The sequence below is a fragment of the Merops nubicus genome, unplaced genomic scaffold, assembly GCF_000691845.1.
Source record: "Merops nubicus isolate BGI_N331 unplaced genomic scaffold, ASM69184v1 scaffold1931, whole genome shotgun sequence".
Classification (NCBI taxonomy): domain Eukaryota; kingdom Metazoa; phylum Chordata; class Aves; order Coraciiformes; family Meropidae; genus Merops; species Merops nubicus.
Window position 1 is genome coordinate 3,957 of NW_008590342.1, and position 18,606 is coordinate 22,562.

General features: G+C 39.8%; 1 protein-coding gene across 1 annotated transcript in view; it reads left to right on the top strand.

Annotated features, from left to right (window-relative positions):
* Window positions 1-300: 300 nt before the first annotated feature.
* Window positions 301-18,606, top strand: part of LOC103782161 (zinc finger protein ZFAT-like) — a gene marked incomplete at its 5' end in the record, with an annotated part of 20,555 nt that continues 2,249 nt past the window's right edge. Inside the window, 3 exons of the mRNA XM_008949910.1 lie at window positions 301-419; window positions 2,106-2,232; window positions 4,179-4,309. Coding sequence (XP_008948158.1) covers window positions 301-419; window positions 2,106-2,232; window positions 4,179-4,309 — 377 coding nt within the window. The remainder of the gene's footprint in view (window positions 420-2,105; window positions 2,233-4,178; window positions 4,310-18,606) is intronic.

Genomic DNA, 18,606 nt, shown 5'->3' on the forward strand with positions numbered 1-18,606 from the left:
TGACATCCACAAAGGGAGGCATGCAAGCTGGGAAGGATTGCTCAAGCTTCCCAGATACATGAATTGTTCCAGAATCGTTCCATTACCATTATCCAAAATTGCCCTTTAAGCATTGTGAGACCTCAAGTACTTTATTTTTCCCCCCTTTTTTTCCTGTTGGATACATAGCTAAAGGAAACCCTTTTAAATTACAGGTATACGGTATGACCGAAATGAAGTCAAATTAAAGAAGTTCTTATTGTCTTGAAAAAGAATTTATATGAAAATAACTTAAGGAATTTATTTGTGTTTCCTTTATAGGTGGCATTAAGTGTCCTGTTTGCAGCTTTGTGTACGGTACAAAATGGGAGTTCAACAGGCATCTTAAAAACAAGCATGGAATGAAGCTAGTGGAACATGATGGGGAGACCAAGTGGGAGGTAATGCAAAGCTGCCATGGCTTTGGCACTAAGATTTAAACATATCCAAGGGAGAAAAATACAGATAAGAATAGGAAGTTTCCAAAAATGTGTTCTTGACTTTGAGATCATGTGATCTCATCTCCAATTTGAATGCATACATTGCTGTGACTGTTAAGTTTGACTGCTTTAATATCTATTAGCACTTCCAAGGTTGTTAATCCTAATTTCTGCATTGCAAGACTCTAGTCCTCTATTTGCAGCAGAAAGGGTGAAAGTTTTAGCAAAAAAAAATAGGAAATTGAAAACCTTACTGCATTTCATTACATGCCAAATACTCGCTGGTGTTAGCTGCAAGATGCACACAGCTACAAACTTACTGAATTAATGAAAAAATTGTGCTGCTCTAGCAAATGTTAGTATCTAGAAAACTGAATTTGTAAACTGGTCAGATAAAAAAATGGTGCTGTTGTACAAAGTAAGTCTTCCATGGTTTGTTCTGTGGTTTTGGATTCAACCCAAACTATGTGTCACTAAGATCAGACCTTAAAAAATGTAAGTTAGACCTAAGAAGCTGGGTTAGAAAAAAACCAAACCAACAATCCTTTCTGGGTTTGGGGTGGGGTGGTGTAGGGCAGCTACCTTGGGAGGACTTACTTTCCTCTGCTGTCACCTGCCATTTGTTCTACAGTGAAAATTGTTACTTTTCCAAGCAGAGCTCACTGTAGCTGCAGATGCTGTGGGAAAACCACAGAACTATCCAGACAGTTTTATTTAAAGCATTACAGGTAGCAAGCTGAGTCTTTTCCACTGCCTCAGTAAGCTATTGTTGGTGTCCACTGAGAGAAGGAAAAGCCAGGAGTCAACTGCAGTTGGCTGACCTCCACAGTTTCTTATTCAGCTAAATTTCAAGCAGTCTAAACCCCATCATAAATCAAATGCCTCATTTGGAAGAATCACTGTGCAGTTCTTGTTCAATGGTTTTCGAGTATCCACAAATAGATTGTTTAAAAAATATAAAAATACTGGAAATATATTAAAGTGAATGTTGAAATATATTGGAAAAAATTGAGTAGGTATTATATGGCCAAGGTCAAGCAAAGTGCAGTTAAAATGTGGTCCTTCAAAGTCTTGCACCCACATGCATTTCACAAATAATTCTCTGTATGCTCTCCTGAGTAGATACCCAAACCTGAAAGAATTAGAGGACACCCAGGACACCAGCATGGCTATAAATAAAGTCCCGTCAGAGCAGGAATACATAGTGATAACTCATCATGAAAAAACATAGTTATGGAAAGGATAACTTTTTTAAAAGAGAATGTCATTTTCAAACTTCAGAGGCATTTACCAGATCTGCAAGAGGATGTGTTATAAACTAGTTTTGCCCAAAAGGTTTTTACTAGACCCTGATACAATAAAAGTCTTCTGTTAGTTCTAAAATAACTATGCAACAAAAATGAAGCCAAGATACTTCAGCCTGCTTAAAGCAAGTTTTGAAGTAGAATCTAGAACAAGCTGTGGGGTGACGTCCTGACTCCCATGTAATAGTCTACTTGAATTCTCTCTCACCCAGTGTTTCTATAACTCTTGTTACTGTACTTATTGTCTAAAACACATTCCTTTAAATTCAGATCTTTCATTGCTCTCTAAATTGCTAAAATAAGAGTGTGATTTTTCATGCCTTGGTTGGGTTTTGTTTTCAAGTTAACTGCTGAAGTTTCTGAAGAAGCATCCACTCAGTATCTCCATATCACAGAGACTGGAGAAGATGTTCAAGGCACTCAAGCTGCTGTAGCTGCATTACAGAACCTTAGATACACTTCTGAGAATGGTAAGTTACCTTTTTTAGGTTGGAGCAAAAAAGAAAATATTTTTTTCATAAATATCTAATTCTTCCAAGTATACTGGGCAATATATGGTCTCCTGTGAAACTATTAAAAAATAATTAAATTTGTCATCTAAAACTTAGTTCTGGAGAGTTATATTTTTCTGTGAGGATAAATAATGAGAAATGACCATTCTTCATGAATGTCTACATCCTTAAGTCATTAGCACTGATCACACTCTGCTTTGCACTTTATGATTAGGTGTGTGGAATTTCCTGCCTCTGTTATTAAATACACTGTGAACTCAGCTAAGCTGGCAGACTAGATGGTGTGTATCTAGTGACAGTACACACAAAACTTAAGTAGATTACTCGGTGTCAGATTGAGGAAGAGTGGGACTAGATAATGATTGCTAAGTGGGAAATAACAAAAAACTGGAAGGAAAAAAAAATGTATGGGTTTCTGAGTGTGTTAAAACATCAGAGACTAGAGTTAGGTGTTTATATGTTTTAATTTTTATATATATAAATAAAAACATGGCTTATCAGGAGATAGTATTTGAGAGTTGTTGACCATTGAGGTCTTTATCGTTTTTAATACAGATACATTTCAAAACCTCCTACTTTTAATGGAATTTCCAAGCATGTGGTAATTAAATTACATTCCTGACAATTTCTGCATATTGTTTTATTTTAATGACTGAGAATTCTGAATGAGTAAAAAACCTTGAGAGCTTTTATGTATTTAAATTAAAATAAACATGATCATGTAGTATGTTGTACAGTTTTAAGTGTGAGGCTGTAGTTTTCAGAATAAGATTTGCTTTTTAGTGCATCCAACTTCAGATATTCTTCCAGCATATTCCCTTTAGCTATGAAAAACAGTAGTCTTGTCTAAGGGCAGTTATATAGGAAAAAAAATCTAAAGCAAGCAAACGTTCTTACTTGGATGAACTTGTTTCTTACATAGATAGCAAAACAGAACTACTTTCTGTTTGAAATGAAATGGTCAGCCCTAGATCCCCATCACAGTATCAACCCCAGTCTGAAACTGTTTGAGGCCAAGAGATGGGCTTTATTCTATTTATTCTTTCCTGGTTCCAACAGTGGTTCCAGCACATATAAGGCAGGTTTAACATGACTGTGACAGTGTCTTTCCCTTTCTAACACACCTCTCCTGCTGACTCTGGGCATGTGGGAATGGTGGGCCACAGGAGAGGAATTGGTATTCCTGCATAGCAAAAAACCAAAACATTTTCCAGTGCCCAGATCTTTGGTTTTCACACTTTGGGAGAAGTGAGAGTGCAACTATGTAAGATGGGTTTTTTTGTAAACTTGCCTTTCCTTTGGCAGGGCTACACATAGCAAGGGGATTTAAAAAAAAAAAACATGTTCTGATCCTGTGCTTATAAAATGATAAGCATGAGCTCTTTCAAGGGATTAACTATTTTTTCAGCGCATTAGTGATAGCAGTACTTCTTTGAGGTTGAGGGTTATTGCAAATGGCCAGAGAGATGGGAAAGACAGGTTTGTAATATACCAAATAGCTGTTGTGGTTCTGGGTCTAGAGTTCAGGTTCTGTTCAAGCTGAATTTCTGGCATATACATATTTGGATTTGTAAAGTCTTACAGCTTCCTAATTGACAGTTATTGCTATGAATTGTACCTATTGTTGATTTAGTCAATGTATTCTTTTAGATCTCTTTCAAGCAGGCATAAAAATGATCAGTGGGGTTTCTATTGCTGATTCATGCATGCCTTGGGTAAGTTTGTTTTGTGAATCTTTTCCTGCCATAGATCTATTCTTGAAGTGCCATATTATTGAGCTGTTTGAAATTCATAAACAGCGCTGTGAGTCAGGGTTAGAGCAGGAGGGGAAGGAATGCCTGTAGCTCTTACACTCACATACTCTCTGAGCTGTTTAACTGTGATGATCTTCTCGTTCTGGTAAGGTGAAAGACTTGATCCAACGGCTGTAAACATCCTGCAGCAAATCATTGAGTTGGGGTCAGAAAGCCATGATGCCACAGCAGTTGCCTCTGTGGTTACCATGGCACCTGGCACTGTCACAGTGGTAAAGCAGGTAAGAGCTATTCTCTTCTCTAAAACAGCTATAGTTAATTATTTTTTAAAAAAAATTATTTATTGTGAAATGAGTATTATTTTGCAGGGGCTAGATTTTGGATGAACATGGAAGACACATGCAGAATTTTTCTTAAACTAATTGTTACTATGTCTGAACTACTGTGTGTTTATATATGCACACATACATGTTTGTACATATATACATGTATGCTTATACATCTGAAAATGCATATGTTTTTGCATGTATATAAAATATGAGTAAACAAATACATATGTATAAGAATGCGTATGTGAAAATACATTTTTTTCCCTTTTTTTTTATTCATAGGTGTTTTCAGACTTTTTGAAATACCATACCAGCATTGTGCATGGGCACTTAGTTCCACTCTTATCTAAAAGAATCGGGGTCCTTGGCATGGCATTCACCCAGATACAGAAGGGCATGAAAGGGTGTTGCTTGTGCAGACCTGTGTGTGCTCTGCAGCTGTAGTGCTGTGGGACAATACCCAAAGATGAACTGTTGTCACTAGTCTTTGCAGTGCTGTCTTCTGGCAAAAGTTTGAGAGTTGTGGAGCCCTAAAGTCATGTACCAAGGAGACAAATGAGAGTTCTCGTCAGGCTGAGGCCACACAGCCTTGCTAATGAGGGTTGCAGCACAAGTGGTCTGCAGCTGCTTAACAGCTCCAAGAAGAATATTGCAGGTGCTCCTTACAGCAGGTGCTTATATGATATAAAAGTCAGCCGCTCACATTTGAGATAAAGAAAAATTCAATTGAGCTGTCGTTGGTTGAAAAGATCTGTAGTTAATTTTGTTGTTACCAGGGAGATTGTGCAAGGTGGAAGATATAGATCAATACTTAAAATAAAAAGTATAATATTGATTGTTAATTTTAGGCTTTTGCATTATTCTCCTTTGCAGAAAAATGGTGCATTCAACTGATAATGAGGTGACATAATTTGTGGTAGGCAATATAGTTCCTCTTAAAATGAGACAAAGCTTACAAGATACTGGTAGAATTAACTTGATGTATGTTTCTCTTTGAGTTTAGTACTGCACGGTTTTTGCTAAAAATATTTGCAGTGTACAGCATTAATAAAGCACTTCAGAAATTAAGAATGGTAAGATGTACAAAAATCAGCAAGTAAAAGGAAATAATTTTCAGTTTGATGTGGCTATTGAGAACAAACATTAAGACTTCTGCTCAGTATTTCTTAGAATCATAGAAATGTTTAGGTTAGAAAAGACCTTTAAGTCCAACCATAAACCTAACTCTACCAAGTCCACTGCTAAACCATGTCCCTAGGCACCATATCTACAAGACTTTTGATTCAAAAGTCATTCAGCTACTTAACTGGGAAGGTAAGTTCCAGTGCTTGATAACTCTTTCAGTGAAAAAATTATTCCTAATATCCAATCTAAAACTCCCCTGGCACAAGCTGAGGTCATTTCCTCTTGTCCTATCACTTGTTACTTGGAGAAGAGACTGGTACCCACCTCTCTACAACATGTTTTCAGGTAGTTGCAGAGAGCAAAAAGGTCTCTCCTCAGCCTTCTCTTCTTCAAACTAAACAGCCCGAGTTCCCTCAGCTGCTTCTCGTAAGACTTGTGCTCTAGGCCCTCCATCAGCTTCATTGCCCTTCTCTGGACCTGCTCAATGTCTGTCCTGTAGTGAAGGCCCCAAAACTGAACATGGTACTCCAGGTACAGTCTCACCAGTGCTGAGTACAGGGGCACAGTCACTTCCCTGGTCCTACTGGTCACGCTGTTCCTGATACAAGCCAGGGTGCCATTAACCTTCTTGGCCGCGTGGGCACACTGCTGACTCATACTCAGGTGGCTGTTGATCAGTAACCCCAGGTCCAAGACTTTTGATTCAAAAGTCATTCAGCTACTTAACTGGGAAGGTAAGTTCCAGTGCTTGATAACTCTTTCAGTGAAAAAATTATTCCTAATATCCAATCTAAAACTCCCCTGGCACAAGCTGAGGTCATTTCCTCTTGTCCTATCACTTGTTACTTGGAGAAGAGACTGGTACCCACCTCTCTACAACATGTTTTCAGGTAGTTGCAGAGAGCAAAAAGGTCTCTCCTCAGCCTTCTCTTCTTCAAACTAAACAGCCCGAGTTCCCTCAGCTGCTTCTCGTAAGACTTGTGCTCTAGGCCCTCCATCAGCTTCATTGCCCTTCTCTGGACCTGCTCAATGTCTGTCCTGTAGTGAAGGCCCCAAAACTGAACATGGTACTCCAGGTACAGTCTCACCAGTGCTGAGTCCTGGGGAACACCACTTGTGACTAGCCACCAACTGGATTTAACTCCATTCACCACCACTGCTTGGAGCCAGCTGTCCAGCTGGTGTTTTACCCAGCAGAGCATACACCCATTGAAGCCATGGGCAGCCCGTTTCTCCAGGAGGATGCTGTGGGAAACAGTGTCAAAGGCTTTGCTGAATCCAGGTAGAGAACATCCACAGCCTTTCCCTCACCTGCTGGTTCATACAGCTGGCCTTGGCCCATTGTTCCAGCCTGTCAAGGTCCCTATCAGGAGTTCTGCCCTCAAGCATATCAATACTTCCACCCATGTTGGTATCATCTGCAAACTTACTGAGGTTCATACAGCTGGCCTTGGCCCATTGTTCCAGCCTGTCAAGGTCCCTATCAGGAGTTCTGCCCTCAAGCATATCAATACTTCCACCCATGTTGGTATCATCTGCAAACTTACTGAGGGTGCACTCCAAATGTCTGTCCTGTAGTGAAGGCCCCAAAACTGAACATGGTACTCCAGGTACAGTCTCACCAGTGCTGAGTCCTGGGGAACACCACTTGTGACTAGCCACCAACTGGATTTAACTCCATTCACCACCACTGCTTGGAGCCAGCTGTCCAGCCAGTGTTTTACCCAGCAGAGCATACACCCATTGAAGCCATGGGCAGCCCGTTTCTCCAGGAGGATGCTGTGGGAAACAGTGTCAAAGGCTTTGCTGAATCCAGGTAGAGAACATCCACAGCCTTTCCCTCACCTGCTGGAAGAGTCACCTGGTCATTGAAGGAGATCAGGTTGGTCAAGCAGGACCTGCCTTTCATGAACCTGTGCTGACTGGGCCTGATCACCTGGTTGTCCTGTATAAGCCATGTTGTAGCACTCAAGGTAATTTGCTTCACAACTTTTCTTGTCACCAAGGTCAGGCCAACAGATCTGTAGTTCCCCAGATCCTCCTTCTGGCCCTTCTTGTAGATAACCATCACATTTGCTAATCTTCAGTCCAGTGATACCTCCCCAGTTAGGGCTGCTGATAAATGATGGAAAGTGGGTTGGTGAGCACTTCCACCAACTCCTTTAGTAGTCTTGGCTGTCCCCATTCCAGACCCATAGATCTGTGTATGTCTAAGTGATGTAGCAGGTCGCTAAACATTTACTCTTTGATTCTGGAGGTCTCCTTCTGCTCTTCATCCCTGTCCTCCAGCTCAGGGGGCTGAGTACCCAGGGAACAGCTGGTCCTACTACTGAAGACTGGGGCAAAGAAGGCACTGAGTTCCTCAGCCTTTTCCTCATCCTTGGTCACTGGGTTTCCTCTCGCATCCAGTAAAGGGTGGAGATTCTCCTTAGTCCACCTTTTGTTGTTAATGTATTTATAGAAACACTTTTTGTCTTTAACAGTGGTAACCAGGCTGAGCTCTAGTTGAGCTTGGGCCCTTCTGATTTTCTCCCTGCATAGCTTCACTAGATGTTGTTGTCCTCTTGGGTGGCCTGTCCCCTCTGGCTGAGCTGGCAGATCTCCAGCGCCCTTCCCGCGCGGTGCCTCTGCCGCAGGACCTCACTCTCTGCTGCTCTGTGACCTCTTTCCCCACCCTGTTCACAACACTCCTGGCCGGCCACACTCACTAGGTAGGACATGTCACCTTCTCAGCCACACACCTGAGAGCTGCTGGCTCCTGGCAGGTCTCTTTTTCTCCTCACCAGCATCTGCTAACTTGGCTGCTGACATTTTCCTCACAGTGGTCTCCAAGCTCCACTTGTTCTTCGTGTTTCATCCTCCCTCTCTGCTTATCCCTTTCCCCAGTCTGTTCATTGATTCACTGGGGTCTCTACACTCACTGTGGTTGATAGGTCAGGGAAGGAAGGTACCTGAGAAGTCTTAAATTCCTGAAGAATTTAAATATCTCCTTTTATTTAAATGAATCACAACTCTGATTATTCTGAGTGCTAGAACTAACTTTTGAGTTCAGTATTGTGTTGTAGTGTTGTGAACATTGAATTCATAAAAGCTGAATAGAATTGGGAAGCTCACAGTCTGTGAAGGTAGTATTTGGATAATTCCTAAACTTGCTGCCCAAATGTCAGGCAGACAAGGCACAACTTCCAAGACAAACATTTTGAGATGTTCCTTTGCAATACTTAACAGGTATTTTGATTAGAAAACATGTTAAGATTTTGCGGGTTTTTTTGAGAGTAACAGATTCAGATTTGGAAACTAAAAATTGAGTCATTAAAGACAAGAAACCTTTTAGTCCTGTTGTGTGCAAGCTTCAAACCAACTTCAACAGCAGAGTCACTGCCACGTGCCCCCTGTGCTATAGATCTGACCTGATTAAGGGCTGACTGCAGGATTAGCTGTTGGTGTTGGTGCTATCTGTCAGTACTACTGAAACTGCTCTTCCCTTAAAAATGCATCTTTTGAGGCCCTTCTTCTAAAAGTGTAGGAGAAAGGGACTGTTGAAGTAGCATCTGCCAAGGAGAAACTATGTTTTGGTTGGTATTTAAATGTTAAATGTAAAAAAATACATGATTTTAAAAATTCAGTGATTCTTTCTCCTCCAGGTATTAAATCTGATGAATGTCTGATTCATCTTGAAATCTTCTGTTTTCCTTGTTAAATCATCTGGATTTGCTGGTAGCTTTTTATAAGTAAATGTTTATATTTGGAATTAATTTTCTCCTCACTTTTTAAGCCAGATTTTTAGCATTTAGAGTTTTCAAGCTGCAAAGCATTGATCCCTTCTTTTCCCCTTGCCTTGTATACATTAATGGCTCTCACTGGTCTAATGTCAAACTATTACAAGCTCCACTCCTATATCAAATCAAATATTGAATTCTCAGAGCACAGAATCTTTTTGCTGCTTTTATTTTTTTTTGTTTTCTCCCCCTGCCCCTTAGAGTCCTGTTCATATAAAATGCCTTTTTTCCTTTAACTTGAGGTTCCACAGAAGCAAAGTGAAGAATTTTACTGCCTCTTAAGCCAGGTGGTCTTGTGCAACCTCTGTTTATGCTGGATTTCACTAATGCCTCTCTTTGATGCTTGGATGTTCCTCTGTTGACACATTTCTTGCACATACTGGAATGCCTGCTCACTCCTTCTCTGGCAGCCTCCATGGCTGTTCCCTTCGTGTGTTCAGATCTGTGGTTTCTTTGAGAGGTCTGTGGCATGGAGGTGATGATGATGATTATCTGTCTTTTAAATTTTTCTCCTGTTATTTTTTCTCTTTTAATTTTTCTATGTGCATCAATGCTTTATCAATGTTTGTTTGTTCTGTTACACAACTTCCATTAGTTTCCAATTTTTCTCTTCCCACCAGAAGATTGCTTCAGAATTACAGCCACAACCATTTTTAATTTAAGGGAAAGGAGAATTCAGAATTGCCAACTTTTCTTTTTTCTTCTATACTAAGTTGCTTTCTGTGGGATATCATTCATTTCTACGACTTTGTCAGGTTCTAATTATGCTGAGTTCCTAATTGTTAACCTTGAAGTGACCTTAAGACATGCTCATATTTCACTTTCCTACTGGAAAAAAAAATATTCCACACTCTACTCTGTGACCTTCAGCTTCTCTTGTGGATTGTGAGACAAAAAATTCATTTGGGGTGTCAGCAATATATCAACATCATCTGTCACTGGAATTCCACTCTTGTTCTTTAAGGGCTTCACTGAGTCCTTGCTTAGCAGCTTGGTTCCATTTTTTTTCCTTAACAACATCTATTGTTTTGATTTTTACGCTGTTATGTTGGTTTTTTGTTTTTCTCTAAGGACATACATTATCCAATTTTTTCATCAGTTCCTACCTTCATAACTCATTTTTAGCTAGCCCTCACGAGCTGCCATCATATTTCTTTATTTGCACCAAGAAATTTCTTCTAAACCCTAAATTATTAGAATGTTTTAAAAGCATTTTTTTTTCTGTAAATGTTACACTGTATTGCTGCTATCTTTGTCTCCCATTTTCTCCCTGGAACTTTCTCCCACAGCTGTCTTCTTCCTTACTTTTCACCCATAAAAGTGTCATTTACACTTAATCCTTAAAATTATGAGACTTCAGATATATCTGTCAGCAATGCTGCCATCTTCACGCTTTAGCACTTCCCTTAACCTGTGTGCTCAGGCATTTTGGGGTGCAGCACTTGGAGCAGTTCAGGTTAATGCAAAACTTTTGCCTGCAAAAACAAACTCTGTCATTAACCCTAAGTCTTTTCAGCATATTTCAAGATGTCCAGTATATTAGCTATTAGATGATTTTGGGTCACACATAGTGTTATTCCAAGGTTATCATAGAGGTGAAATCAGGATCAGATGATCTGTTCAAAGCCCCCAGCCCCTGAACTGCATGGAGAGAAATAAAAAAAATTTTATTCCATATTCAGAAACTTTGTTTTCTGTTCATATGAATGATTTTATTGAAGAAAACACTTTGACAACATAACAATAACCAATCCCAGCCTGAATTTGGATCCAGCTTAATATTTTAAACCCCAGAAATGCCAGGTTAGCCCTATTTAGCTGGATTTATGCTCGGGAAATGGGAATTACTGTTTGCTCTAATAGTGTCGTGTGTATGAGGCCTTTCAAAGGTTGTATCAGGAGCCCAAAATAACTTTGGCTCATTCTTGCTTGAGAGTCAGTATGCTAACCTGTTACCCAAGTTAAACCACTTTTGGTATTTATTTGGGAGAAACGTTGTGTGATGGCCATGAAAGCATACAGCTGCTATGGAATGTAACACACATCAATTGTCTGAGAAAAAAAGTTAAAGATGTGAAATTTTACCAGAATTGTCTGATGTTAGCAAAATACCACCCTGAAACTTGACAGGAGAAGAATACCCCAGAGTCCTTTTTAGTTACTAGTGGTCCAACCTGGATCTCTTTCTGAGAAAGCTAATGAAGGTGCTTTTTACACATGAATTAACACGATGTTTACAAGATATTTACACCTTAAGTAACAAGGTGTGGTAAAGATGAGACCAAAGTGTACTTAGTTTGAAGAATAACTCAGAAAGAGGTTAATAAATGCTTAGAAAAGGTGGGAAATATTGTTCATAGGGAATGGTAAACACAAAGAAATGGGGAGACAGCAGTTTTATGGGAACGGAGCACATGGCAAAGTGGAGGGACTGGAGATGTAAAACAAGTCACTTTACCTTCTGTGTGTTTGACTGTGTCCTATTCATAGAATTATAGAATTGTTTGAGTTGGAAGGGACCTTTAGGGGTCATCTAGTCCAGCACAGAGTCTACATGCACTGAGACCTGCTGCTCTGCGTCAGCCAGGCTGGCTCCAGAGCAGCTCCCCTCTGCCACTCACTCACATGCTTCTGCTCTCGTGCTTCAGGGTGGAGATTGACTCATCTGGAGGGCTGCTGATTTTGCTAGCAGAGGCTGTTCAGTCCATTATTGATGTAGATGGACCATTTTCCTACTACACATGCTGAATCTGCATGCAGGCTGGAGGATGAGCAGTCATGCCAGTATCACAACCACCCTTGATTTTGTGTCTGCAAGTCTGTGTTCAAAGATCTGTTTTCTTCACACGACTTATCTGTATGTAGACTTGAACAGAGAGAGAATTTAACTACAAGCTATCTTGATATTTACCTACTTCTTTTAGCTAGCATGTGCATCAGATAAGGGCATTAATTAATCCCAAAGAAGGAGTTTGGTCCAAGTTGAACATCTGTTTGAGTTAAATATTGTTCCTTGTGAAGAAAGATCCCCTCAGAAATGAGCATTCCTGTTATCTTATTTTTTGCAGACTATTTCAGTGTATAATATCTGTAAGTTACTCTCCAGCAAGACAAGATTCAAAGTTCATTTTCTTGGTCTCACAATGTGAACAGCCTTGAAAGCTTGTTTCCTGAAACCCTCACTGCATTCACCAGCACATCAGAAGAGTTGCCCCTTCTTGGTTTGTGCCTGTCACCTCTAGCTTCTGCTATAGTTGTTGCTTTCCCATTTCCAGTGCTCGTTAGCAAAAATGTATAATGGTGGCACAACACTTTCTGGTTTAATTCACTTTTTTTTCCATAAGTACAGTGTATTGCTTGTACCAGATCTCTTTGAAAAAGAGATCAAAAGGCAGAAACTATGTACAGTTATTTGTCCAAATCTCAATTTTTCTTTTTGCCTCAAATTGTTGATCCTGAGCAGCAGACTTTTGTATTCCTAGTCTCAACTGAAGTTTTATAGCATTATCCTGTAGTAACCAGTTCAATGTGGTTACGTGTTACCTGGTTTTCAAACTTTAGATACTGATAGACAAATGTGCTGCTAGTTTGCATGTTTAGGACCATAAAGTTTTATAGTTTATATCAGACCAGAGATAATTGTCCTGATGTGACAAACTCATCAGCAGGTAAGTGTATAATGGTTTAAATCTTTTCCTCAATATTGTCTTTCCTGTCTGAACAAGCCTCTTCATTCAGAGCAAATCCTGACTGCCCTGTATGCAGAGAACTGCTACAGAGCAGAGCAGTAGTTTTTATTCTAACAAAACAAACAAAACACTCAAAAAACAACTAACCTATGCCCATGGTCTTCTTCACCATGTCAACTCCCTGTTCTTTCCCTTAATTACTGGTTATTCTGGCCAGTACCTCTGAGTGAGCACTGCAAACAGACATTTTGAAGCCACCTTACACACGCACATTAGCACGTAGCAGCTTAGTAAGAACTCCAAAGCTTCCTGTGCTAGGAAATACACAGACATTTGACTTGTGTTGTCTTTGTTTGCAAAATTCCGTTGCCACTCTAGACAATCTTCTGTCTCAAATAAAGGTTGCATCTATCCTCTAAAGTTTTCCTGTTGCTCTAGAGCCATCACTTCAAGCTCGGTCTGAGCTAAGATTTTATTAATCACTCATCGTTATCATTATTAATCACTAAGATGATTACATCAGTCTTTCTGCACAGCTCTTCATCAGTAGTCTGCTTTCTTTTTCGACCCTGTGAATGTCTTTCCTGTTAGTCAACCCAGAAAGTTGATGTACTCTTCAGGTAGGGTTCTTGGGCCTTGCGTGCAGGTGATTAGCTAAATGGTGCTGACTTGTTCTGCATGGAGGCTTTTATATGGTCTCTTAATGCAACCACTTAGCTAAAATGGTTGTCCAAGCCATCATTATTTTATGCTACAGTTAACTCTGATAGTCTTTCTTCTGACATTCACAGATTATGTTTTGTCCCTTTTCCCCCCATTCAAAGATTACTTTTCTCTGCCCCTCTTGACATCAGCCTCTCTTGTTCTGTTCACTTGATCTTCCTTTTTTAATACATCAAACAAAACCCTGTTTTCATTTCCAAGGCTTTTTACTCCTTTCTGACTTAGTGTCCCATTTCTCATTAGCTATAAAGATTTTGACTCCTACCTTTGCTCAGTCCATGAAGATTTAATTGCTCATTACTTTTTTCAAACAAGTTTCTTAATGCCTTCTTCCATATTGTGATTAGTTATGTGGATTTTTAATGAAGAGCAATTTGTACCTCATTGTCTTCTCTCAATTGCTTTTCAAAAATATGATGACAGTAATTATCTGTGGTTAGGCTATTGGTATATTGGTACTAACGTCTGTCACACAGAACTACCCTGTCTCATTTATGTTGTGCTCCCCCACCTCCTTCTTTCTGTGCCTGCTTATCTCTTGTTTTATACTGAAACTATAAGGCTTTTGGGGCGTGAAATACTTTTTGTATGTAGCATACCTGATACAATCAAGGTCCTGGTCCAAAGCACTGCACTAATATTAAAAATAAAGAGCAGTAATTGACTGCTGAATTCTTTCTCTTTTTCTCCTGTTCAGAAATAAGAGATAGGACTGATGTTCTTGTAGCTTGGAGTGTAGGGTTAACTCTGTTCTTGAAAGGCATAGTAACTTATTTTCAACCTAGACTTCTCCATAATTTACTTTGAAAAGTAAGCATATTAACTGTTTCACTAACTAAGAAGATCTTTATCAAGCTTTAAAAAAGGTTGGATTTCCCTGCATTTCCCCCTGTATTGTATTTCCTTTCATCCTTTTATTCTGTGATCAGTTCTGGCTCCAATAAAATCCTGCAATGGTAGCAGCCACTTTCTTCAAAGTGACAGTGGTAGCAATGCATTGCAAAGATTACACATCAGCTTGAAGCTGATCACACAACAATTTTGTACTGTAACACATCTTCCAAAATAAATATCTAGTAATACTAGCATAGCTATTGTGTCAAAGGCTATGGCATGGGGTACTTCAGCAACACACCTTGTATTTCAGTCTGGCTCTGGTTTGCAGCTGCATGATGCTGGGTGCTGATGTTCATCTAGGAAATGTGCCAGTACATGGAGTTATGTGTGGGTTGACTGGTAGGTTTGCAGCTGCTGTAGCACCTGGAGCAATTTGATGCTTTATGTGATGATAGAATCATCGGATCATTAAGGTTAGAAAAGACCTCTAAGATCATCAAGTCCAACCATCACCCAACACTAGCATGACCATTAAACCATGTCCCCAAGTGCCACATCTGCACGTTTTTTGAACCCCTCCAGGACTGCTGACTCCACCACCTCCATGGGCAGTCTGGTCCAACATCTCACCAGTCTTTCAGTAAAGAAATTCCTCCGAACATCCAGTCGAAACCTCCCCTGGTGCAAAGGAAGTTATGACTGGGGCAGATGGTCCTGTTTTCTCAGCCTCTGTGGAGTTCTTGTCATTTCTGTAACACATAGATAAAACCTCCTATCAAGATGCCTGCCCTGGTAAAGCTCTTGACATTATGGCAGCGTTGCTGTACTCCTCAGAAGGAAACCTGGTGATACAGCGTTTTGCCAGGCGAGTGAAGATGTCAGTCACAGGCTCTCTGTCAGGATATATTCCACCAGCCAATGCCTAAAACTTTTCTTAAATCTACATTATCAACATGAAGATTTGTTTACCACCATGAATTTTTTATTATATGCAAAGCAAGTCTTTCATATTCGAGTCTCTTATTATTCTGAAACTACTGTGCGCCAGATTGTCTTTGTTTTGTACCTCATTATAGAGGTTCATATGATCAAATCACCGTGGTGTCTGTGTGTGTTTCACACAATCTATCTATATGTAAACTAGAACTGAGGGAGAGAGTTCAAATTATTCAAAAGGCAGTGAACAAAGTGGTAGAGACAGTCTGGTGGGCACCAGCGTAAGCTGGCATGTCACATATCCAGCTGCTCACTGTCTGATCTAGAACACACTCACTTTTCCTTTTAATCCTTTCTGTAGATATTTTGTATATTTTCTTACTCTTGTGTCTTATGTTATAAATAGGAGCATCTGTGACCTACAGTAAGGTTTTGAAATCCTGCAAGATCTCTATGATTAACCTTTCGTCTTCCTGGTAAATCAAATGAAAGCATTCAGCCTGAAATCAAGGGGGAGAATCTGAAGAAGATTTTGGGTCAAGCCCAGCAAGACTGTTCTAAACACTATGGACCTGCAACTCCTACTGGCCTCAAAGAAAATTGAAGATGTTATTTCTCAGGATGAGCTCTAGAATAAGAAAGCAGCTTTAGCATCTGTCCTGGTTTGAGTTAGAGCACAGTAATTCTGTTCAGTGATTTACTTTTCAGTCAAGTGTCATCTTACTAACTGCACGTCCTAAAGTTAATGGCATATTTTTTCAGATGGTGTTTGCTTCTAGTAGTGATAACACTAGGTGTTTGTAGCTACTACCAAGGCTTGCTGTGCAGAAAGGCTCTTGCTTATACTTGCTCCTGTGCAGACCAAGGTCACTGCTCAATCTTCTGTACTATCTTGGGGTGCTGCAAAGCAAGAGGCTGCACCTGTGGGGAGGAGCCAACAGGACAGGTGACCCTAAACTGACCAGCATGGAATGCCATGCCATGCCATGTCATGTGCATCATGTTTGGTATAAAGCTGAGGGATCACAAGGGTCAAGCTCTCTTCTTCAATGGCCAGAGTCCAAGGAGGAATCTGTCCATTCTGCCTTGTATCCAAATCTGTGTATTCCTGAATCTAGTTCTGGAATCCAGCTCCTAAATCCAGTTCCCATGTAATGGCTGAGTCCAGTCTAGGACTTGCCCAGTGCCTGCTCCACAGCACCAGTGGTGAGGTTGATGTAAGTGCCATGGAGGGAGCAAAAGGGGCAGGTTTGATATTGGGGTTTTTATATATTTCATTGTATTATTATTATTATTTCATTGATGCTGGTTTAGTTTTCATTTCCAGTCCATAAACCTCTCTCCCTTATTCCATTTCTCTTCACCTTCTGGGAAGGGAGAGGGGGTTAATAGAGAGCAATCTGTCATTTGTATAGTGGCTGGCCCAGCCCTAACCCTTGAAAGCCTCATACTGCAAATAGGTTTTTTTTAGTCCTTTTCAGGAAAGGGAGGAAATATCTTTTCCTTAATGGCCTGAATTAACTTCTCTCAAATTAATAAAAGACTTGGTTGTTTTGAGAGGAAGAGATTCCTCTAAGAGATACCCATTTTTAATGTCACTTACATGTATTCAGATGGTCCTTGGATATTTAAATTAAAAACAATAATTTGCAAATGTTGAAATTCTTATGAAGACATGGAGGTGGTAGCCCCATTGGCTTTTGTGAGAGACACGTTCAGCTCATAAAGGATATTTATGCAGGTACTGAATTGATTTAATGTGTCAGCTCTGTGTGGCTTCCGCTTCGTGCTGCCATTCTCTGGTGAAGGATAAGCAGCCAGATGCTTTTCAGCTGGCTCTCAAACAGAACAGAGGTCTTGGATGCTACTCTTCAGAAGATTTCAGATGCCAATAAAAAGAATTGAGTGTGGTGACTTCATTCATTCTGATGGCACCTGTCCCACTGTTTCATCAATGTGAGGGATGTAAATTAACGTTTTGAGATTATTTCCCGTGGAACAATCTAATAGGAGCCAAGCAGGAGCATGTAAACATTGAACTGATTTGAAATGTAAATATCCAAAATAATGTGGTGATTTGTCAAACTAAAAAGATTACAGATAGCTGTCCAAAAAAAGATATGGGGAGCTAGAAACACCAGAAATAAGGGCATTAGTCTTCTTTACCCTGCATGACAAGGGTAATAAAACCACATCGATAGGGTCAGGTAGGGAGGTTAAATTAACTATCTTTATTGGCCATTTTCATTTCAAAAGCATATAAAACTGACTAAGTATTAGATTGCTGCTATTGAGTTGAATGAAATTCTGGTTTCATTTCATTTTCACGTCAACTGTGCTTTATTTATTTTCCTTTCTTTGTTATTTATGTACACTCACAAAGCTATATTTAAAATTATTTATGGATTTTGGTTTAAAGTGACTAAAGTGAGGCTGCACAAGATCCTTCTCAGACTGTGTTGTGCACTCTTGCAGCTCCCAGCAAATATAGTGTAATTTTTCTGGCCCGAGACTTGTTGTCAGAGGATAATGTGTAGTGAGCTAACACAGGAAAAGTTTATTTATATTACATAATTAAAGGGCCAAATTTTAGACACTCTGGTTATGTATATGTTTTAGGAGTTCTAGCATCAAGGGCAGTAGCTGAGAGCTGATTCATAACAAGCTGTGAGATTTTAATTACCTAACATTTTTAACCTCAGCTTCTTGTCTGAATTTGCTAGTGATTAGAATTTTGTCTGCCTATTATGAGCGTCATTAATAGATCTTGTGTATGTCCTTTCCTTTCACTAAGGAGCTAACACTGGGGCAGGGAGCCTCAAGAGAGAGGAGAGGACAGTTGTGAAAGGGAGTCCTGTGTATGGATTCACAAAATTCCTGTTGCTTTCAGTGGGATTTAGAGTTTCTTTAATTTTAAAAAAAACAAGGGATGCGTGGGGAGGAACAAAAGAAATAAGTTAACAGTTTTGTTTCTTCTTGTGATTTAACTCCTTGCTTTTCAAAACGAGGCTCAAGTTTCCATTAGTAAAGGGTGCTTTGGTCATACTTATATTTTGTCACAACATAAATCAGTTTTTCTGAGTGTAGTTGCAGATCTTATTGTGTCAAGACAAGCATCCTGCATCACCTGCTTTTGTAGGGTTGAGTTTGAACTTCAGCA